Consider the following 23,529-nt stretch of genomic DNA (forward strand, 5'->3'; position numbering starts at 1 on the left):
TTTAGTAAAAAGTTAAGAAAAAATAGGATGTTAAGTAAGCAGAGTAACGTTACTTTAGTAAAAAGCTAAGGTGTTGAGTTAGCAGGGTGATGTTAATTTGGGAGAAGGTTAAGATACTAGTTAACTAAAACAGTAATGCTACATCTATAGTTTTCAGTGCACTGTTAACAGATACAGTTAGTAAATAGTTAGGTATGCTACATTACAGAATAGAGCAGCAATTAAGTTTCTGTCACTGGTTAAAGGTAATGAATGTAAGGATTTTGAAAGCATGTGTTGTATGAATTGAGAAAAAAAAAGAGGAGACATTGAGAGTGAGAGAGTGAATGAAAAAGTGAACGATGAATGAAGGTAGCTAAACAAATTGCTTCAAGATGGACTATACATGGATTATAACTGGATGGGTTTTTATCTATGGTGAAGACTAGATTGTGGATTTTTGTGATTGTGACAGTTGTGTGGCTGTTAACATCAGGTGCAGCTGGTCTTCTGTTAAGGGGCCTGCAGAATACTGCTGCCATTTTTGTAGCACAATTACAGAGAGGGGGAATTGTGGGGGTGACTGACCAATAGTGTACTGGCATGTTATATACAGGAGTAGATAGAAGTGCAGCTGTTACTAAAAATAAAGTGCATTCTCTTCAGTGAGCCTACTGATCACACTGCAGCCTGAGTTGTCTCTGCCTCCTCAACTACCGCTAAACTAATCTACATTACCCCAATAAAGGGTGACCCCAATAATTACCTGCTGTTAGTTGTCCAGGCTGGAAGTGATGACATCAGTGAAAGAAGTAGCAGGGTAATTAAAAAAGATTTTAAGGCGTTGGCCCGATCACTTCATGGGGACAGGAGCACAGGTAGTAATTGCCTCAGTTCCTGTGCTAGCCAGGATGAATGAGGACATAAATGAGAGGTATAGGAAAGCCCAGCTTACCAATAGGTGGCTTAGAGACTGGTGCTACCGTCAAAATTTTGGGGTTTTTGATCATGGGGCAAACTCCATGTTGCCTAGTCTCCTCAAACCAGATGGGCTTCATCTATCTAGGAAGGGCAAAAGAACTGTAGCCCATAAGTTGGCAGGGCTGGTTAGGAGGGCTTTAAACTAGGTTTGAAGGGGGAAGGGACTGAAACTGGGCTCTCCAGAGATAAGCCTAAGGGTGTAGAGCCTGAGTTGAGAGTAAAATCAGTGGCCCAGCTGAAGTGCATGTACACTAATGCATGCAGTATGGGCAACAAACAAGAGGAGCTGGAAGCCATAGTGCAGCAGGAAAACTATGACGTAGTTGCTATCACAGAAACATGGGGGGACAACTCGCATGACTGGAATGCTGCTATGGGGGACTACAAGCTCTTCAGAAAGGACAGGCAGGGTAGGAGAGGTGGAGGAGCAGCTTTATATGTTAGAGAGTCTCTTGACTCTTGTGAAAAATAGCGTGGCCAGCAGGACCAGAGAAGTGATCCTTTCCCTGTGCTCTGCATAGGTGAGGCCACACCTTGAGTATTGCGTTCAGTTCTGGGCCCCTCAGTTCAGGAAAGATATTGAGGTGCTGGAGCGGGTCCAGAGAAGAGCAACAAGGCTGGTGAAGGGACTGGAGCACAAGTCCCATGGGGAGAGGCATAGGGAGCTGAGGGTTGTTTAGTCTGGGGAAGAGGAGGCTTAGAGGTGACCTCATCACTGTCTGTAACTTCCTGAAGGGAAGTTATAGCCAGGTGGGGGCTGGTCCCTTCTCCCAGGCAGTCAGCAATAGGACAAGGGGGCACAGGCTCAAGCTCTGTCAGGGGAAATTTAAGTTGGATATCAGAAAGAAATTCTTTATAGAGAGAGTAATCAGGCATTGGAATGGGCTGCCCAGAGAGGTGTTGGATTCACTATCCCTGGAGGTTTTTAAACTGAGATTGGACATGGCACTGATTGCCATGATCTAGTAAATGGACTGGAGTTGTGTGGGGGTGACAGTGTGTGTGTGGATCTCTTAAGGTCTGAGGTGATTGATGAATGCATCCTTAAGGACCAGAGAACCACCTGTAGAATGTGGATGCCTTGTAACCAGTAGAATCTTTCCATATATGTTAGGTGAACTACTGACCAATAGTGTACTGGCATGTTGTATACAGGAGTAGATAAAAGTGAAGCTGTTACTAAAAATAAAGTCCTTTGTGTTCAGTGAGCCTTCTGATCACACTGCAGTCTGAGTTGTCTCTGCCTCCTCTGACTGCCGCTAAGCTCATCTGCATTACCCCAATAAATGGTGACCCCAATAGAGTTGGACCAAGGGTTGGACTTGATGATCTCGGAGGTCTTTTCCAACCCAATCGATTCTATGAAAGGGCATTCTGCCTAAAATCATATTGGTTCAAAGTGTGATGTCCTTTGATCCTCCGCATTATCACTTTATAGTGGTTTATTGCAAGTTCCTTCTGCGGCCTTGACAGTGTTTCAGTCCGGCAACTTTGCTCTTTAAGTCCTTTCACCACCTAGCACGACCACTGTAACCCCTAAACCATATCACCCAGTGCTGTATCCAGATGCCCCTTGAACACCTCCGGGGATGGTGACTCCACCACCTCCCTGGGCAACCTAGTCCAATGTCTGACCACCCTAAGAGTGAAAATTTTTTTCTAATATCTAATCTCAATCTCCAAGTCTCAGCTAAAGGCCATTTCCTCTTGTCCTCTCACTATAGGCTCTTGTTTAACAGTTATATATCTCTTTTTTGGTTTGGCAAGCTGAGCTGTTCTTATGGTCGCTTGCATACCCAGTGCCTTGACCTGTTCCAGCACTAATGGGGGCCACTGTGCCTGCTGCTGGGGATTCGGAAAGTTCCTGCGCCCCATTAACACATCTGCACCGTTACCATAACGAGGGTCATCAGGAGGATACCATAAATTTTTAAGGTCTTGCTTCTCACAGACCTGCTGCCACATATCATTAAACATGGATAACTGAACCCATCTAAAAAGAATTTGAGCCAGATGATTTATATCCCTGGGAACCATAGTCTCTAGGGTAAGCAGTCTCAGTAGCTGCATACACGCAGGAGAATTAACCCCATACTGCGTGACAGCTCTCTGAAGGTCTTGGATCACTTTCCAGGCATAAGGTATATGTTCATTTGCCTGGCCTGCTGCTGCATCACCCCAGACAACAGGGAAAGCCTGTGGTCCTCCTACTGCCTGGGAACTGAGTGGAATGTCCCCAATTTCCCTGTGTTGCAGCCATGTCTCTTATTTTTTTGCCAAAAAGAGAGAGCATCTCGTGGCTGAACTGTTACTGTGACATCGTCTGGTACTGCCCATGATAACTCAGGCTTTTCTTTCCCTTGTGAACACTTTTCTCGTGATACCATCAAGGACTGCATTTTACGAGGCAGTTCATCAGGCAGCTCATTCTCGCTGTCCGAATCCAGGAGAGAGGGAACGGAGGGGGTAACTGAAGGCTCAGCCACCCAAATCACTCCTGGTACAGGAGGCTTAACACCCTGAAGGACCCCCAGCGGGGGGGGGGGGGGGGGGCTGTAATTGGTCCCAAGGCAAAACATACTGGGATCATGATCTGGGTCTGGGTGAAAAGCATCTAAGGTTGTTTTCATCATCAGAGTCCACATCAATAAAAGGATTCCTCCCCATTTGCCTTCTTCTATCCTTGGGTCTAACAACTGGGGGGGAGCAAGGGATTATCAGCTGACACAGCCTCAGAATTCGTAGCACCTTCAACTTTAAGAACTTCTTTCAAGTTACTCTCAATTTCATTTTTACTTTCAATTCTTGCTGTAGCACTTTCCTTTAAGTTACTTTGATCCTGCACTTCTAACTCATTATTTTTCTTATCAGTTTCTTGTCTATTTAACTGCACCTTCAAAGCATCCCTTAAAGTCTTCCATGTTGTCAATAAATCAGTGGCCTCCCTAGCCCCATTTGTAGCCTCTTCAAAAAGCTGCATACCCAGGGCTTCCCAAGTGTTCATGCCAAACGCAGTGACTGTACTAGGCTCTAACCCATGCTTGTGACCCCATAAAAGCATCTGTCTGACCCATAGTTCAGACACCGAAAGGCCTTGCATTTGTAACATTTTTTTCCATGAAGATAAAACCAGAACCTCCTCCTTGGATAAATGTCCATCAATTATGATTATTCCCAAAGGCTCACCTGAAGTCTTCCTTCCAGGTGTTCTCTGTCGAAGTCTGGACTGTTTAATGTATTGTGACACCCCCAACAGCGAAAACTGCTTCTTTGGGAAAACCGCCTGACAGATGAGTAATCCCTGTCGTAAATCATGCAGGTCCTCAGATCGGGCACATTAGGGGTCACCAGTTGTGGGGGTCACCCTTTCTTAAAGTGAGGTAAATTAGTGGTGGTCGAGGAGGCAGAGACAACTCAGGCTGCAGTTAGATCAGAAAGCTTACACCGAGGATAAAAGGACTTTATTCTTAGTTACAACTTTACTTTTATCTACTTTCTCCCACACTGTGTCATCCCATAATTGGTCAGTCAGCTCAGCCAAACATACATGGAAGAATTCTACTGGCCAAAAGGTCTCCTGCATTCTGCAGGTGGTTTCTTCCCCTTTAGGGGTGCACTGCAAACTGCTTTCATTCAAGAATACACTCTGACCTGCTCCATATCAATTCCTCAAACATTAGGGGGTCTGCAGACCTGCTGAGTTAACCCCCACAGTAACTGCAATGAGGTCTCTCCTCAGCCTCCTCCATGCTGAACAGACCAAGTGCTCTCAGCTGCTCCTCATACGGCTTCCCCTCAAGGCCCTTTACCATCTTCCACTTGCTGTAGACCAGGACCCCCAGGTTCCTTTCTGTGGCACTGCTTTCCAGCATCTCATTCTACAGTCTGTATGTACAGCCAAGGTTACCCTGTCCCAGATGCACAATCCATCACTTGCCCTTGTTGAACTTCATATGATTGGTGATTGCTCAGTCCTCTAATTTGTCAAGGTGTCTCTGCAGGGCCTCCCTGCCATCAAGGGAGTCAACAGCTCCTCCCAGTTTTGTATCATCTGCAAACTTGCTTAGCATCCCTTCCAGTCCTGCGTCCAAGTAATTTATGAAGATGTTGAAGAGCACAGGGCCCAAGATGGAGCCCTGCAGAACCCCACTAGTGACAGGTTGCCACTTTGATGTCATCTCATTCACTATTACCCTCTGTGCTCGACCCTGAGCCAATTGCTCACCTATCCTATGATGTGTTTATCCTGCTCTGTGCTGGACGTTTTGTCCAGAAGGATCCTGTGAGAGATAGTATTGAAAGCTTTACTGAAATCCAAAATGATTACATCATCTGTCTTCCCTTGATCAACTAGGTGGGTTACCTTGTTATAAAAGGAAATCAGGTTTGATAAGCAGGACTTTCCTCTCATGAAGCCATGCTGGCTGTGACCAGTGACTGCCTTGTCTTTCAGGTGTTTTTCAATACCTCCCAGAATAATTTTCTCCATAACTTTACCAGGCACTGGGATGAGACTGACAGGCCTATAGTTTCTGGGGTCCTCCTTCTTGCCCTTCTTGAAAATTGGGAGAACATTCATCAGCTTCCAGGCAACTGGGACCTCTCTGGATTCCCAAGATCACTCAAAAATCATCAGGAAAGATTTTGTGATGACATCAGCCAGCTCTTTGAGGATTCTTGGTTGAATCCCATCAGGCCCCATGGATTTGTAGGGATCCAGCTGGAGCAGCAGATCCCATACAATGTCAGGGTTGACTGGGAGTTGATCATTCTCACAGTTGTGGTCCTCCAGCTCAGGGCACTGAGACCCCCTTGGTCTGTCATCCATGTTGAAGACAGAGGCAAAGAAAGCGTTAAACACCTCTGCCTTGTCTCTGTCCCTGTTTGGGAGGTGACCATCCTCATCCTGTAACGGGCTGATGATATTTCTATACTGTCTATTGCCATTAATGTATTTGAAAAAACTTTTTATTTTCCCCCACATTTCTGGCAGCTTCAACTCCAGCTGAGCTTTGGCCGCATGAATTTTATTCCTACAGCAGCAAGCAGCATTTCCTCAGATGTTTCTTCCAGTGAACAGTGAAAGCTATTTTGAGCTGACTTTATTGATCATATGGGTTGATTTCCTGCAGGCTCTTCTATGTTTGATTGTGGATTACTGGAGTTGAGTATAGTCCTAGTGTAGATGACCTGGTAAAACATATATATTAATCTCAACTCTAAGCAGACATACATCCTGGAAGACAGCATATCATGTAAGCTGCTGAATATTGGAGCAGTTTTGCTCTAACTGTTCACTTTTTCTGTACCTCCTGGCCTGTCCTCCCTCCATTGTGTCCTGAGCTTCATTGCAACCTAGGACTCTGTCGCACGGTCACTTCAGTATACTGTTTGTCTTTCTGCAGGTTATGAAGTATGGTGTCAGCTTTGATAGTTTGAATATTTATAGAGAAAAGAGGTTAGCAATATGAAATGCTGTTCCTGTTCATCATGCTTTGTCAAGGACTGTGAAATTTTACTTTTGCATGTGCTGTCTTAAGTCTTGTGAAGCAAATGCATGGCATGTCATGCTTACACCAGTGATGCACCCCACAATTTTGGGAATGTGTAATCTGTGACAGTGTCAGCTTTGGAGCACTGCTTTGTATAAAGGATCCATTGCTCAAAGGTAGTGAGCTGACTGTGTCAATTAATATGCAGCAGGCTTTGTGTCTGTTGATTGTTCTTCTAATTTAATATACCTGATGGTCTGTCTTACCAGCAGTAATGGTTCATATTTAAGGACACAGTATAGTGTTGGGATGCTCCCTGGTGTCCCACAGGCTGCCTATATGTCTTCAGGGCAACTATTTCCATCCTTATGCAGCATCTGGCAATCTACCATCCTAGAGATGTCTTAGGAATGTGAAAAAGAGAGGCTGAAGGCTGTGCTGATGCAGTGATGGTTAGGATCCCTCTTTGCCCACTCTTTCTAGAGAGCTGTGATGCTGCCTGTGTCTGATATGGATGTAACTTGGAAGAGCTCAATCTATATCAGAGAATGGGCCTTCTTGTCTGACACTCTGCTGCTCTCTACTAGACAAAAAGTTCTCTAGTACAAGATTTTTACTTGTGTCCATAATCAGTAAAGTATCAGGCTATGCAGGTTGCTGCCCACAATTATATTCTCATTCCTCCTTTGTAGTGCTCATGTAGCTCTACAGTGAATAGAAGTGATCTGGATGAAAAGTAACTCTCAAAACATAAACTTTCCGCCATGTATGTTCTGTGGTCAGATAGTTTATTGATTTCAGTTGCTGCTCAATTGTATGGTCATTTCAGCCTCCTCAAAATGGCATTAAAATGAGATTTGTGGAACAGGCAAGAAGGGGACAAGAACCATTAATTCCCTTCATTGGTAGCCCACACTTATGTTTCTCTGCTCGTTTCATAACACTAATGAATTTTCCCTGTGTAGGGAGGAGAAATAAAAATACCTACTTCACTTCTCTTCCCTTAAGCACTCAATCCAAACTTATGAATATATAAACTAAGCTTAGTAGTTTAAATTTAAATCACAACACCTATATTTAAAACCAGGAGTTTGGTGAATTTGGATTCTTTTCTTTCTCTTGCAACTTTTCAGAGGCTATTACTTTTAAAGGGAATGTAGCAGTCAGTCAGACTTCAGGCTCTGTAATTAGGAAGTGGAGATGTAAGTTGCTTGTGAACCAAATTATCTTTGTTTCTGAGATGCGAAGTTTTTATGCTTTGTTTAAATCTGACACTACTTTTAGTTTGTGTCTATGACTGAAGGCTTCTTTTTCTTTATTGTTGTGATCTTGTCCTTAAACCAGTTTGTTAAAGAATTAGTTATCTCTTTTCCTCCTCCTTGATTTAGCAATTGAAGGTTTGTCATCCTATAGTTGAATCCTAAAATACTGTAAAACTGTGTTAAACATTCTGTGTTTTGTATACTGTGGGAAAGAATATTTAGTTCTTTAATCAAGGAGAGTACAGAAAACAGTGAGAAGTATTAGCTACAATGTGCTTTCCTTCAGAGTCTGAATTTTCCTATTTTGGGAAAAGCAGCAAATTAATATGTGCATGGAGAATGAAATTAATGCTTAAGTGGTGGTACCTGAAAGTTAGATTGTGATGTTCAGTTTAAGATACACATGGCATTTCTTTGAAGTCTTAGGGAAGCTTATGTTTAGAAACAAACAAAAAACCCAAAAATACCAAACCCAGAAACTACCCTTTAAAATGAAATTTTGTTAAGAGCTAGGCTGAAGAAGTTTTGCCTGTTTTAAGTAACATTACAACTGTATTGACTACTTAAAAGCAGATAACTTGTTCACCTTTTCAAAACATTTATCATTTACCTTGAATCACTTGTTCCATTTTGATAGCCTCCTTCATATAGAAAATATAGCATGAGATGTCAGTCTAAATGCAAGTCTAACAATGCTCTATCTTCTATGTGAAAGGAAGTATTTTGTATGTTTTCCCATGTTTGACATCATGATGTTTAGAATAACCATGTTCCATATTCATATCAAGTTTTTGTTTTGTTTTCAATTTATGCACAGCACTTGCTCTGAAATTTGGGGACTGAGTACACCAAACACGATAGATCAGTGGGATACAACAGGCCTTTACAGCTTCTCTGAACAAACCAGGTGAATATTCTGCCCTCTCATGTGTCACAGAAATCTTGTGGGAGGGATTGGCTTTGGAGGGTCTGTAATGGGATGCTTTAGCTGTAAAATAGACTAAAATGCTTCCTAGGCCTCTCATGGTACAGCATTTTAAAGTATTTGCTAGCCAGTGTAGAAATCCAAGTGTTATCAGCTGATGTTTTGACCAATGAAACTAATTCTGCAATATTCATTTTTTCATGCCAGTGTTAGTGAAAGAATGGGAAGACTCTTGTTAAATGCAAGCTCTAATATAATTTGGTATTTATATTAACAAAGTTGGGAAACTTGATTCTTTAGACCTAATCTTACAAAGTGTTTAAACTGCTTTGTATGCCACAAGCTTTCAGTTAAATCTTGCTAATTGGCTCAGATATGAGCTGCTAAAGAATTGTTTGTAAATTCTTCAGTAGTTAATGGTGGGCAAATTCTAAACAGGGTCTTTATTTTTTCATGTCACATTACTTGATTTGTGTATTGAGGTTTGTCTCCCATCCCATAACAATCATAAACATCTGCATTTGTGTAAGCATATGCAGTCTGTCTTAAAACTAGCAAAACGTTTTCAGCTGGTAGCAAGGCAGATGAAGTGAAGAAGATAAACTGTACAGCCCTTACGAGACGTGCATTCATGCTTTTTGCATTACAGTTATACTGCCATGTGGATCACTTGGTCAGCTGACTGCTTATAGGCCTATTTGCAGTCCTGTTGGAATTCTTATACTTGAAGCCATAAAGCATCTATGCCATAGCAAAACCTTGAGATGTCATAGCAGAAGGGACCATTAAGTGTGTGATTTTATTTTTTTTTTAACAATTCTCTTCTGCATTTAAAAAAATATATGAAGCACTCATCCTAAATACTTGGTCAGATGTAAAGTGGCTTTTCATGAATTCTAAATTCACTGGCAATAATTTGAGCAACTCAAAAATAGGAAATTATATGATCGTTTTTGTCACATTTGAAGCCTTTTAATAAGATTATAAATGTCACTAGCAGTGTCAATCCACTGAATTCTGAGAATGAATAAACTACCCATCTGATGTGTGTACACTGTTGCTTGAGTGATTAAGAGACAGCATACAGTCTGTAAATGCTTCTCAACATCTTTCCCCTCTAGATCTCTCGATGGCCGTCTACAGGTATCTCATCGTAAAGGATTACCACATGTTATTTACTGTCGTTTGTGGCGCTGGCCAGATCTTCACAGTCACCATGAACTTAAAGCAATTGAAAACTGTGAATATGCTTTTAATCTTAAAAAGGATGAAGTATGTGTAAACCCTTACCACTACCAGAGAGTGGAGACACCAGGTAGGAAGACTGCTTCTGACTTTGTATAGCATCTGTACATACTTGATCAGCATAATGTTATAAGTGAAAAAGAAAAAGACGATGCTTTCTCTTGCCAAAAGTACAAGATTCTTAGAGATACAGCTTTTGAGAATACCACCCTGATAGTTTTTAATAGTAAAGTTACTGAAAAATCTTTACGAATGTGGAGATACCTTTACCCCTGATTAACATTTCCAGGATTGCTAGCAGTTTCCAGATGGCTAAATAGGACCTGGATTGAAAAGGAGAACAGAAATGATTTACCTTTGCTAATGTGGAATAATCTTATTTAAGCGGCACTTCAGGAAATCTCTTTCTTCCACTGTAGTGGGTTAACCCTGGCTAGATGCCAGGTACTCACTAAATCCACTCTCTCCCTCCCCTCTGCAACTGGACAGAGGAGAGAAAAAAAACAATGAAGGATTCCTGAGTTGAGATAAGAGCTGGGAGAGGTCACTTACTGATCACCATCACAGGCAAAACAGACTCAAAGTCGGGATATTAATTAAATTTATTACTAACAGGATTAGAGCAAAAGAGTGAGAAGTAAGATAATCTTAAAAACACCTTCCCCCCACCCCTCCCTCCTTCCAAATTCTACCTCCTCCCCCGCAGCGCTTCAGGGAGATGGGAATGGGGGCTCACAGTCAATTCTTGTTTCTGCTGCTGTCAGGCAGAGGAGTCCTTTCTCTGTTCCCTGTGGGGTCCCTCCTACAGGAGACAGTCCTTCACAAACCTCTCCAGGGTGAGTCCATTCCACATGCAACAGTTCTTCACAAACTTCTGTCTCGTGGGTCACTTCTCTATGGGGTGCAGTCCTGCTCCAGCCCGGGTCCCCCACAGGGCCACAAGTCCTACCAAGGAAACCTTCTTCAGCATGGGCTCCTCTCCTCGGGCTGCAGGTTCCTGCCAGGACCCTGCTCCATCTTGGGCCTCATAGGGGTTCACAGCCTCCTTTGCGCATCCACCTGCTCCGACGTGGACTCCTCCACAGGCTGCAGATGAATCTCTGCACCCTGATGGTCCTCCATGGGCTGCACGGGGACAGCCTACTTTACTGTGGTCTACACCACAGGCTACAGGGGCCTCAGCTCCGGCACCAGGAGCAGCTCCTCCCCCTCCTTCTCCGCTGACCTTGGTGTCTACATTGCTCACATGTTCTCACTCCACTCTTCTCTTGCTGCAATTTTCATCTGTGCAATAACTTTCTTTTCATTCTTAAGTATGTTATCATAGAGGTGTTACTATCATTCGTGATTGGTTCGACCTTGACCAGCAGCAGGAAGTCTGTCTGGAGCTGACTGGCATTGGCTCCACCAAACAGGGGAAGCTTCTAGCAGCATCTAGCAGAAACCTCCCCTGTAGCCCCCCTGCTACCAAAAACCTGGCCACAGAAACCCAATACATCCACTAACTAGCAGTGCAATCATAGTATTATCAGTACTGAGATTCAGAAAATTTCAAAACATCTGAAGAGATTGTTAGATGATTTAGATATATTTTTTTCCTTTTAACTCACAGAAACGTGTATTTTGAGGTTCTTACTAATGCTTTGAATTTTGCTTTTCTAGTCTTGCCTCCTGTACTAGTGCCACGGCACACTGAGATTCTAACAGAGCTGCCACCTCTCGATGACTATACCCATTCCATTCCTGAAAACACTAACTTTCCAGCTGGAATTGAACCACAAAGCAATTACATACCAGGTATTTTCTTAACTTTCACTGTAAACAGTACATTTAACATTGTGCTTCTGGAACAAAGATGGCAATTTTATCCTCCTAGGTGATCAAATTAATTGCAAGCTGCGACAATAAGTTAGATCTAGTTGATTATGTGTATTAATTACAATGGAAATACCTGAACACTGCTGTTTGCAGAACACAATCCTGTGTGAAAGCATATTGCTTACTTGGTTTCAATAGCTTATTTAAGATTCAGAATGCTAATGAGGGAAAAATAGACCTTTGCCTTATGCTTGCAGCCTATTTTACAAACATATAAGGGTTGCCAAATGCTGTGTATTGGAGATTGAGTAGTAAACTGCTGCTCAGTCTCACCACATGTAGTCTGTGGGGAAAACTTTAAGTTGCAAATCAGTGACTTGGTATTTTGATCTGTAGTTCACAATCGATCAAGGTCTGCTTTGTGTATTTGTTACTATTGTGTGCACGGTTTTGTCTTTTTAGTATGAAAGAATGACCTAACAATATTGAATTCAAAGAATTCCTTCTTTGCCCCTTCTCCACCTCAAGACTAACCTGCTACAGTGCACCCCAAAAGCTGGTACCCTTATTGAAACATAAAATCAGTGAACTTTGTTTCCTGCCCCAACTATGTGTTTCCTATCCCTTCAGGAAGTTGCCTGGAGTGTAAAACCAAGTAAAGCTGAAGTTTTCTCATAAATGTTTAATGCAGCTATGTTACGAACAAGCTGAAAATTCAGATCTGGACTCTCTTGAAGAATAAAATTACTTGAAACTCAAATATGTGCAATGTAGAAATTGTATCTATGTGTCTTAAACAGGATGTTGCTTGTATTTTCTTTAAATGTATCCAAGAATTGAAATGGCATTAAAAAATTCAATAATTTGTTCTCATCTGTTTTATCTGGGCCACATTTGTTGCCACCCAGGGACAGCAGATTTTTAAAGAGCAATTTAAGGGGCTAGAAGTTGGTGCTGCTTTCCTAACTGAGGTATGCTTTTTTGACTCAGTCTGAGGGCTTTTGATAGCATTTGCTAACAACTTGCTGGAAAGCCACCATTTGCAAATCCAGTGCTATGGGAATGAGCTAAAGCAACGAGCTAGTTAATTGCAGGAAGTATGTTCAAGGTGATTGTGAGTATTCACATGATCTTCAAATGTTTACTACACCTTACCTCCTTCTCTTTGTCACTGACACCCTCCTGTTGTATTCATGGCATCTTACTTTATTTAACGTCAAGGCCTTAATCTTGAACACTTAGCTAGGTTCTGATAAGTCTTGTGTGTCTTGACAGCCTGCTTCAGAGAACCGTTTACTGCCTCAGTACATGGTCTACAGAGAGGTTGGTTTCACAGCTGGGAAGATGGCAATTGTGAAGGTGCAGGATGGCTGCTGGGGCTGTATGTTCCCTTTCAGGTTATGGATGTGCTGAACTGCTTTGTACAAACTTGTGGCAGCATTCAAACACTGCTAAGAATTTTTAATGCTGTACTTGAGCATTTATTTCCAGCTGTGATGGTGCTTAACCTCTGACCCAAACAGTATTAATATTACTAGGTGGAGGAAATCTCTCTTCAGACAGAGATTAGTTAGGGAAAATAATCTGTGCCAAAGACTCTAGATTAGCAACTGGAAACAGGAGGCATGGGTTGGATTGGAAATGGTTACTGACCTTTCACCATGGCTATGGACTTAACTATAATGAATGATTTGGAGAAGGGTGTAGTCCACTTTATCAAAATGAATTCAATAAACATAGAATAGAATCATAGAATCGATTGGGTTGGAAAAGACCTCCGAGATCATCGAGTCCAACCCTTGGTCCAACTCTAGTCCATTTACTAGATCATGGCACTCAGCGCCACGTCCAATCTGCGTTTAAAAATCTCTAGGGATGGTGAATCCACCACCTCTCTGGGCAGCCCATTCCAATGCCTGATTACTCTCTCTGTAAAGAATTTTTTTCTGATATCCAACTTAAATCTCCCCTGGCAGAGCTTAAGCCCGTACCCCCTTGTCCTATTGCTGACTGCCTGGGAGAAGAGACCAGCCCCCACCTGGCTATAACTTCCCTTCAGGTAGTTATAGACAGTGATGAGGTCACCTCTGAGCCTCCTCTTCTCCAGGCTAAACAACCCCAGCTCCCTCATCCTCTCCCCATAGGGCTTGTGCTCCAGTCCCTTCACCAGCCTTGTTGCTCTTCTCTGGACTTGCTCCAGCACCTCAATATCCTTTCTGAACTGAGGGGCCCAGAACTGAACACAGTACTCAAGGTGTGGCCTCACCAACGCAGAGTACAGGGGAAAGATCACTTCCCTGGTCCTGCTGGCCACGCTATTTTTGATACAGGACAGGATCCCATTGGCTTTCTTGGCCAGCTGGGCACACTGTTGGCTCATGTTGAGCTTCCTGTCAATTAGTACCCCAAGGTCCCTTTCTGCCTGGCTGCTTTCCAACCACTCTGTGCCCAGCCTGTAGCACTGCATGGGGTTGTTGTGGCCAAAGTGCAGGACCCGGCACTTGGCCTTATTGAACTTCATCCCATTGGAATCAGCCCATCTCTCAAGTCTATCCAGATCCCTCTGCAGAGCCCTCCTGCCTTCCAGCAGGTCGACACTCCCTCCCAACTTGGTGTCATCAGCAAATTTGCTGATGATGGACTCAATCCCCTCATCTAAATTATCAATAAAGATGTTAAACAGGACTGGACCCAACACAGACCCCTGGGGAACACCACTAGTGACTGGCCGCCAGCTGGATGCAGCTCCGTTCACCAGCACTCTCTGGGCCCGACCCTCCAGCCAGCTCCTAACCCAGGAGAGGGTACACTTGTCCAGGCCGTGGGCTACCAGCTTTTCCAGGAGTATATTATGGGAGACAGTGTCAAAGGCCTTGCTGAAGTACAGATAGACCACATCCACAGCCTTCCCCTCATCCACCAGGTGGGTCACCTGATCGTAAAAAGAGATCGGGTTGGTCAGACAGGACCTGCCCCTCCTAAACCCATGCTGGCTGGGTCTAATCCCTTGTCCACCCTGAAGGTGCTGTGTGATTGCACTCAGGATGAACTGCTCCATAACCCTGCCAGGCACGGAGGTCAGACTGACAGGTCTGTAGTTGCCAGGGTCCTGCTTGCAGCCCTTTTTGTGGATTGGGGTGACATTGGCCAACCTCCAATCATCTGGGACCTCCCCAGAGAGTCAGGACTGTTGGAAGATGATGGAGAGCGGTTTGGCAAGCTCTTCTGCCAGCTCCCTCATCACCCTGGGATGGATCTCGTCTGGTCCCATAGACTTGTTAGGATCCAGCTGGCTCAGTAAGTCAGTAACTATATCCTCCTGGAATACAGGAGGGCTGTTCAGCTCCCTCTCCCTGTCTACCAGCTCCAGAGGCCAGTTGTCTTGAGGGCCACCTGTCTTACTGGTGAAAACTGAGGCAAAGTAGGTGTTAAGTACCTCAGCCTTCTCCTCATCTTCCTTAACTATATTTCCCTTCAAGTCCAACAGAGAATGGAGGTTTTCCTTGCCCCTCCTTTTGTTATTAATGTATTTATAAAAGGACTTTTTGTTATCCCTAACCGAAATAGCCAAATTTACTTCAAATTCCACTTTTCTTTCCCTAATTTTTTTCCTGCATGACCTAGCTCTCTTTGTAAATTCTTCATAAGTAGCCAGCCCTTTTTTCCATAGTCTGTAAACTTTCTTTTTATCCCTGATTTCTTTCAGAATCTCCCTATTTAACCAACCTGGGCGTCTTCCCCTCCGGCTGGCCTTTCGGCACACTGGTATAGCCTGTTGCTGTGCACTCAAAATTTCCTTCTTGAAACATGTCCAATCCTCCTGGACCCCCTTGCCTTTAAGGGTTGTTTCCCAGGGTATGCTCTGAATCAGTTTTCTGAATAGGCCAAAATCTGCTCTCTGCAAGTCCAGAGTAGAGGTTTTAATGGTGGCTCTCCTTACATCCCCGAGGACTGAAAATTCTATTATTTCATGGTCACTATGCCCCAGGCTGCCTCCAACCACTACATCATCTACCAGCCCCTCTCTGTTTGTAAACAGTAGGTCTAGCGGGGCCTTCCCCCTGGTAGGCTCATTTACCGGTTGATGAAGGAAATTATCCTCAATACACTCCAGGAACCTCCTTGACTGCCTTTTCTCTGCAATTTGAAGCTCCCAGCAGATATCTGGCAGGTTAAAGTCACCCACAAGAACAAGGGCTGGAGATTTTGAGACATCCGCCAGCTGCTTGTAGAATAATTCATCTCCTTCATCATCCTGGTTGGGCGGTCTGTAACAGACTCCCACAAGGGTGTCAGCCTTGTTGGCCTTCCCCCTGATTCTGGCCCACAGGCACTCAACCTTGTCACTGTTGACCTCAACTCCAACAGAGTCAAGAGACTCTCTAACATATAAAGCCACCCCTCCACCTCTCCTTCCCTGCCTGTCCTTTCTGAAGAGCTTGTAGCCCCCTATAGCAGCACTCCAGTCATGTGAGTCATCCCACCACGTTTCTGTGACAGCAACTATGTCATAGTTTTCCTGCTGCACTGTGGCTTCCAGCTCCTCTTGTTTGTTTCCCATACTGCATGCATTGGTGTACATGCACTTCAGCTGGGCCATTGATTTCATTCTCAACTCAGGCTCTATGCCCTTAGGCTTATCTCTGGAGAGCCCAGTTGCCGTCCCTTCCCCCTTCAAACCTAGTTTAAAGCCCTCCTAACCAACCCTGCCAACTTATGGGCTACAGTTCTTTTGCCCTTCCTAGATAAATGAAGCCCATCTGCTTTGACGAGACTGGGCAACACAGAGTTTGCGCCATGATCAAAAAACCCAAAATTTTGACGATAGCACCATCCCCTAAGCCACCTATTGGTAAAATGGGCTTTCCTAAACCTCTCCTCATTCATCCCGGCTAGCACAGGAAGTGAGGCAATTACTACCTGTGCTCCTGTCCCATGAAGTGATCGGGTCAGTGCCTTGAAATCTTTTTTAATTACCCTGGTACTCCTTTTATTAATGTCATCACTTCCAACCTGGACAACCAACAGCAGGTAATAGTCTGAGGGTTGAACAAGCTTAGGAAGTCTTTTGGTAATATCCCTCAGCCTGGCCCCGTGAAGGCAGCAAACTTCCCTGTGGGATGGGTCTGGCCAACATAGAGGGCCCTCAGTTCCCCTCAGAAGGGAGTCACCGATTACAACAACCCTTCTCTTTTTCCTCTTACCTGTAGTTGTAACCCATCCGGTAGACTGGGGGTAACCAGAAGATCTTGTAGATAGATCTTCCTCCTGACTGTCATCCGACAGACTGTCCAAGTCCAGGGCCATATACCTGTTTTTTAAGGGCACCCTGGCAGGTGAAAGGGGTCGAGAGGGGGTGTTTTTGCCTCTACGACCAGGCACCTGTTTCCATTCGTCCCCATCCATATGGTCCGTTCTGTCTGCCTGATGGCAGGAGGAGCTGGGCTTCACCACCTCCTGCTGGGCTTCCTTAGGAGTTGAAAGGGTGTGACTCCATCAGTCAATTTCCCTTTCACTCTCCCTTATGTTTCTGAGCCTATCCACCTCTTCCTTTAGCTCTGCCACCAGACACAGCAAATCGTTCACCTGCTCACATCGTATGCAGGTACTTCTCACACTGTCCTCTGGTAGTAGGTCCAGGCTCAAACAGTCTATGCAGCCAGAGGCCTGAGTGGCTGCATCCTTTTTAGAGGGTTCTATCTGTATTTACACCCCTCTACTGGCAACAGGAGCAACAGCTTTCACTTTTTGGAAGGCATGACTGCCTTGAGTTGTGGGGAAAGGTAGAAAAGAGAAACAAACAAACAAACGAAAACAAAAAAGGCCGCAGAAATACCTAGGCTTATGCCCTGCCTGTTCGCCCTGCCTGTGCGAACTGCTGTGCAAACTGCCGTGCCACGCCCTCACTGACGTGCCACGCCCCTGTTTGCCGCGCTCCAGGTCTCTTGCGCTCCCTAGAGATGTTTTTAAAGCCTTCTCATTCTCCTGCTAACGAGCAAGCCACACCTCCAACTCCCCTCTGAGTCGCCTGCTGATAGCTGAAGGAGCAGCAAACAAAGCCTGGCAGGAAGCCTGGCATCTTCAAAATCATACTGATTTTTGCTATCATACTTCTTGATAGTGAAGATTTCCCTTAATTGTCCTTTTAAATGCTCATTTGAATTTTGTCACATCTATATTTAGCACACTAGTTTTATAGAGTCAACCAACGATGTAATTCTTTTGGTTAATTTTTATTTAATCAACTGACTTAATTTAGTTTCTTCTCACTGACTTCCTTCTTATCTTACTATATTTCTTTAAATCTCAGACATGATATTTGATATAATTTGATTTTAATTCTTAAGCAAAAGTATTTATCTTTAAATTTCTGCTGTTTGATAATAATGTAATTAAATGTATTTTATCCCTAATATGTCTCAGAGACATTTCTAAGGCAATTGGAGAGATAGTTAACTTCAAACACTTTCACTGAAGAAAACCAGGTTTTGCCTTTTATAGAATCATAGAGTATCCTGAGTTGGAAAGGGCCCACAGGGGTCATCGAAGTCCAACTCCATATAGGAAAAGACATTTGCCCAGTTCAAAGAAAATTATTTCCTAAAAGGCAGTTGGTTAACTCATCTGAATTACAAAGTACCTTTTGAATGGGGAAAAGGAACATGCATACTCTTCTGGGTTTTGAAGATATTTCTGTTGAATTAGACACAGTTTCTAGTATCAGAATGCTTCAAACTTGTTGCTGAGTTTGCTTTGGTCTGTGAAACTCCATCTTTAAAAGAATAGATAATTGTTTTAATAAAGCTTGAAAGTAATAATGATAATAGAGCTTGTGCAGTGTAACTAGTTAAATAATATAGCTATTATTGACTGAAATCAACTGTTAGATATTGAAGAAAAATGGATTTGGGGTGGGGACTGAACTGAAAAGTAACCTTCAAATCTATCAACTTCTATAAGTTATGAGAGGATATCTGATCTGATGATTACACTACATAAAGACAGCTCACATGATTTTTTTTTGGAAGTCATCAGATAGTTTTGTTTTTTTTCATTTTTAATTCTACTAAATGTGAAAGCTATTGATCACAATTGCAAAATTGTTGCTCATTGTAGTGAAATTGCCTTAAATAGAACAAACAAAGATTATCTGTTAATTATATAACATATTTGAACAGTTGACTGGCATACAAGAGATGATGCATTTCACATAGACAATTAAAACAGGTAATGTGTTTGAAGTCCTACTGGAAGGAAAAATGGACAGCAAAATGACATTCTAATAAAGTATTCAGGTATCATATGGAGCTCATGAAGACTTGAGAACAAAAACCCCTAATGCTAAATCTTAAAAATTTCCCGTCATTGAACCGATAGGTGGATTTTTTGTTTTGACAGAAACACCACCTCCAGGATATATCAGTGAAGATGGAGAAACGAATGACCAGCAGTTGAACCAAAGCATGGATACAGGTAACAGTATTTTCAAAACTAGCTGTGGTCCCTCTGCATAGCAGCATGAATTCAGCCCAGTTTTCCTCTGTACAACCTGGTGGTTTCTGTTTAAAATATCACTTTCAGTCTTTAGTGAACGAATTAACATTTTGCTAGGGGAATGCTTTTAAAACATTCTGTTCCATATTAAATACATTACATGTTTCATAACAAAAGCATACAGGTCTAATTAAGTTTTTATCAGATTTTAATAGTTTTTACCATCTCCAACTTTACCTTCTGGAAACAGGTTCATTGAAGCAAAATGTCTGTTGGCCTAAACAAGTTACAGACGCTGCATTTGAGAACCTGTCTCTTAAATCTGGCACCTTATCACTTCTGCCATGTTTCAAATCAATTTTTGTATGGAAGGCTCTATGGAAGGAGTAGTAGAAACATTAAGCATTTGTGCCTTTGTATGAAAGAGTTTTTAGACTTGGACAAAGCACAGTTAATATGCTGGATAAGAACCTTCTGCTATATGCTGACAGACTTGAGTGTGTTTGGTTAGCTAATGTTAGCAACCTTTTTCAGTTAGTTGGAATCAACTGCATCAGTTTCTGTAAGAGCTGCAATATTTTCCCACTATGTGACAATGGGTACCTTAATTTAAAAAACCTGATATCAGCAATCATTGTAGGAATGATTTTGTGCAAAGCCTCTTTGTATTTTGTCTACAAGTGCGCAATTTGTGTTGGAGAGTTCATGTTTTTCTAAATATTTTCCTTCCTCCTTCCAGGAAAGGATAATCTCAAATGATGAAATCCAGCTTGTTCTTCTAGAGATAAACCCTCTCCTTTGAGAATAGAGGCAGTATCTTGGTTGTCTCATCCACTTTTTCTTAGCTTTATTCCACTGAATTTGGGAAGAAGTCACTACCTTCTCACTGGGCTGAAGCACCTCTCTTATGAAGACAGGCTGAGAGAGTTGGGGTTGTCCAGCCTGGAGAGAAGAAGGCTCCAGGGAGACCTTAGAGCACCTTCTAGTACCTAAAGGGGCTACAAGAGAGCTGGAGAGGGACTTTTGGCAACGGCATGGAACGATAGGACAAGGGGGAATGGCTTCAAACTGACAGAGGGCAGGGTTAGATTAGATATTAGAAAGAAATTCTTTCCTATGAGGGTAGTGAAGCACTGGACCAGGTTGCCCAGAGAAGCTGTGGCTGCCCCATCCCTGGCAGTGTTCAATGCCAGGTTGGAAGGGGCTTGGAGCAACCTGGTCTAGTGGAAGGTATCCCTGCCTATGGCAGGGGGGTTGGAAACAGGTGATCTTTAAGGTCCTTTCCAACCCAAACCATTCTGTGATTTTATGACAAGCACATAAATAAAGTTATGTTCACAGAGTATGCATGAAGTGAAAGCTCTGCCAAATACACACTAAGATGTTAATTGAGTCTTTATGAGGAGGGATAGCTTCCCATGAGTCTGGAAAATTAAATGCAGTCCTAATTCATAATAAGTGTGTGATATGCTGGAAAAGTGGTGTTAGGATTTCTGAGGTTTCTTATTTCAAAGAATTTCAATGTAAAACTATATCTAGATAATGATTGTACCTACCTATCTGAAACAATCTGTATTGCTTCAACAGGATCTCCAGCAGAGCTGTCTCCTAGTACTCTTTCTCCAGTTAATCATAGCCTGGGTAAGCTGGAAATACTTTTAGTTATTTCTCTGTGTGATGACTCTTCTTTATATATATATAAATAATTAAAAATTAAAATGTACTTTAAAAAATTAAGAACTGTATTAGGAGGAGACTGTTGGGTTGGCTTGCTGATGATAAACATAATAGGACTGGGTTGATAACTTGTTAACTGTTACTCTATTTCTGTAACTGTTTAGTTCCTAGCAAAGAGAAAGAAAAATATGGTTGTGTGTGCAGGACTAGCATTTATAAAATAAATAGTTTAAAGGACGTTAGCCAATCCATAGTGCTGCCCAGACTTGCTGACTCCCTTGTATGTGTTCTGCTGCTCTTCTCATGTACTGTTTCACCTGTAACCGCAATACAATTGTTGCTCCCATGTTAGTTAGTTTTATTGAAGGAATGGTGACAGAAAAATGCTGTTCAGAACACTGATTAAATAATTAGGGTAGGTAAAAAGAGGAAGCAGCTCAGAAAAAGCTGAAGATACTCAGGGAAAATACTGAACTCTCATAGGGGAAAGTAATAGGAGCTTAGAACTGCTTTTAGATAAAGAGACAGTATAAGATCTAGTGTAATACAAGGAAACATTTTCATATTAATATTTTTTTCTTTATGTGGTTCAGTGTTTGATAGTTTAAATGTTTGCAAGTTATAGAAAAGCAACAGAAATGTCACAACGTCTGGCACTCACAGCACCATTAGCTTTATCATTTTGCCGAGCAAAATGCAAGTACTGAATTAAATGAGCTGTGGTCAGATTAAATTACCCCTTCTTCCCCTCCTCCTTCCCTTGTGTGAAAGATTGAATTCCATTCTGTTTACTGGGGTAGATAAAAATGACAGCAAGCAAAATATAAATTGAAGAGACTACTGCTGTCATTTCTGGGAGAGACAAATAGCAGGGCATATAGATTTATTTTCAGCCTCAAATTCTGTATTAAGTTTGTTTTTTAATATTTTTTTTTAGACTTGCAACCAGTTACTTACTCAGAGCCTGCATTTTGGTGTTCAATAGCATATTATGAATTGAATCAAAGAGTGGGAGAAACTTTCCATGCATCCCAGCCTTCCCTGACTGTAGATGGCTTTACAGATCCATCAAATTCAGAACGATTTTGTCTAGGTTTACTTTCCAATGTAAACAGAAATGCTACAGTGGAAATGACAAGGCGACACATAGGTAAAGATCTCTGATCTTTAAATATTTAATTTCATTTTAGACATTAAATTATCTGGAATGATCCTGGTAAGATGGGCAGATCTGTGTGTTGGGTTCCTTTCACCCTTGTGCAGCCAGCCATAGAACTTCTCTCTCGGAGCTTGCCAAGGACAGCTTGCTCTCTCTTGCTAAGGACAGAAGTGGAAAGACAGAGAGGTTGCTGCTTCTGAAATTGGGGAGAAATATAGCAGCTTCTCTTACCACAGCCTGTTGCAATTGGGAAGAGATGTAGTGATGGCTGAAGCTGAAAGGAGCTCCCTTTCTTTCCTCAATCAGCAGTCACACAGCTGTCAGGCTGGAAGTGGTACAGGAGAAAGCCACTCAACTGTTTCTGTTGCTCAATTGCTGTTCTCTGCCTTCTGGAAAAAGATGACATACCAAAGTATCCCAAAGGGCAGGTTTTTGGCTTTCAGGCTCCTTGTTGGACTGCTCTGCCCTAGGTAGCATTTATATTCAGAGTTGCTTATAATTGAAATTTACGCTTTAATTACAAAATATTAGCATGTTGCTTATTCTAATTTATAAAATGCAAAATGGACATTGGTAGTACTTGAATGCTTTTGTGAAATGGGAAAAGCTGCAGTCGAGTTAACGTGCTGTTTTGACATGATTAAGATTTTCTTTGTAATGGTTAGTAAAGAATATTGTTTTCCACAATGCTGCGTCTTGGCTTTAGGTTCTTCAATAAACTACCTTTTTTTTCTGGATTCTTTTATTTAGCAACATTCATAAGGCTTTTTGGTTTTATTTTTAGTAAAAATTTCAGCCTCTTTAGTAGAACTTTCTGATTCCCTCTATGCCAAATCCAAATGCTTTTCTAATAAAATTTTAGATGTGCAAAAGCCCAGGCTATGCCTGTGCTCACTGATCAAAATGATCAATGATGAGGAAAAGCAAAAATGTAAGGAGCTCTCACTTGTTTTAATAGGGCAGCTCACATTTTGTTTGAAAAATTGTTTTAAAGGGGAATAGAAACTATGACCTTTAAAGGACCTGTTAATTATAAATAGTTTTCTTTGAGAGATCAATTGTACATTACTTATCTTCTGCTAGAAATAACCCATACAGGTTTTTTCCACTCAAACAGAGAGAACAAAATCACAATTTAAAAGTGAACAATAAGGTTTCTTATGGGTATTTTGTTGTAATAGGGCTAAATGAAGTCCTGTTGGTTTTGTTAAAGTAGTACAGAGAAGGGGTATGCAGTGGGTTATGAAATACTGTGGGTGCATGTAAGCAGAGTGTTGAAGTGGTACACTGTATTTTCCTTTTTTGCCATAGTGGCCTCTGCTGCCTCACATACAATGCTTTAATACTAGCACAAGTTTTAATTCTGTTGAATCTAATCTTTTTATTTCAATTTTGGTATTTCTTCAAGTGAAAAAGTTATTTGGTAGTGAACATTGCTTTCTAACTTAGATTTGGTTACAAGCCATTACATGACTAAAAAATTCTGTCTCACTCTTG

General features: G+C 42.2%; 1 protein-coding gene across 2 annotated transcripts in view; it reads left to right on the forward strand.

Annotated features, from left to right (window-relative positions):
- Positions 1-23,529, forward strand: part of LOC139683013 (mothers against decapentaplegic homolog 2-like) — an 89,804-nt gene that overhangs the window by 53,318 nt on the left and 12,957 nt on the right. For both annotated transcript variants that reach the window (XM_071577712.1, XM_071577713.1), the window contains 6 exons: positions 8,532-8,621; positions 9,761-9,954; positions 11,547-11,681; positions 19,101-19,175; positions 20,784-20,837; positions 21,811-22,023. In XM_071577712.1, coding sequence (XP_071433813.1) covers positions 8,532-8,621; positions 9,761-9,954; positions 11,547-11,681; positions 19,101-19,175; positions 20,784-20,837; positions 21,811-22,023 — 761 coding nt within the window. The remainder of the gene's footprint in view (positions 1-8,531; positions 8,622-9,760; positions 9,955-11,546; positions 11,682-19,100; positions 19,176-20,783; positions 20,838-21,810; positions 22,024-23,529) is intronic.

This window comes from Pithys albifrons, chromosome 26 (assembly GCF_047495875.1).
Source record: "Pithys albifrons albifrons isolate INPA30051 chromosome 26, PitAlb_v1, whole genome shotgun sequence".
NCBI lineage: Eukaryota > Metazoa > Chordata > Aves > Passeriformes > Thamnophilidae > Pithys > Pithys albifrons.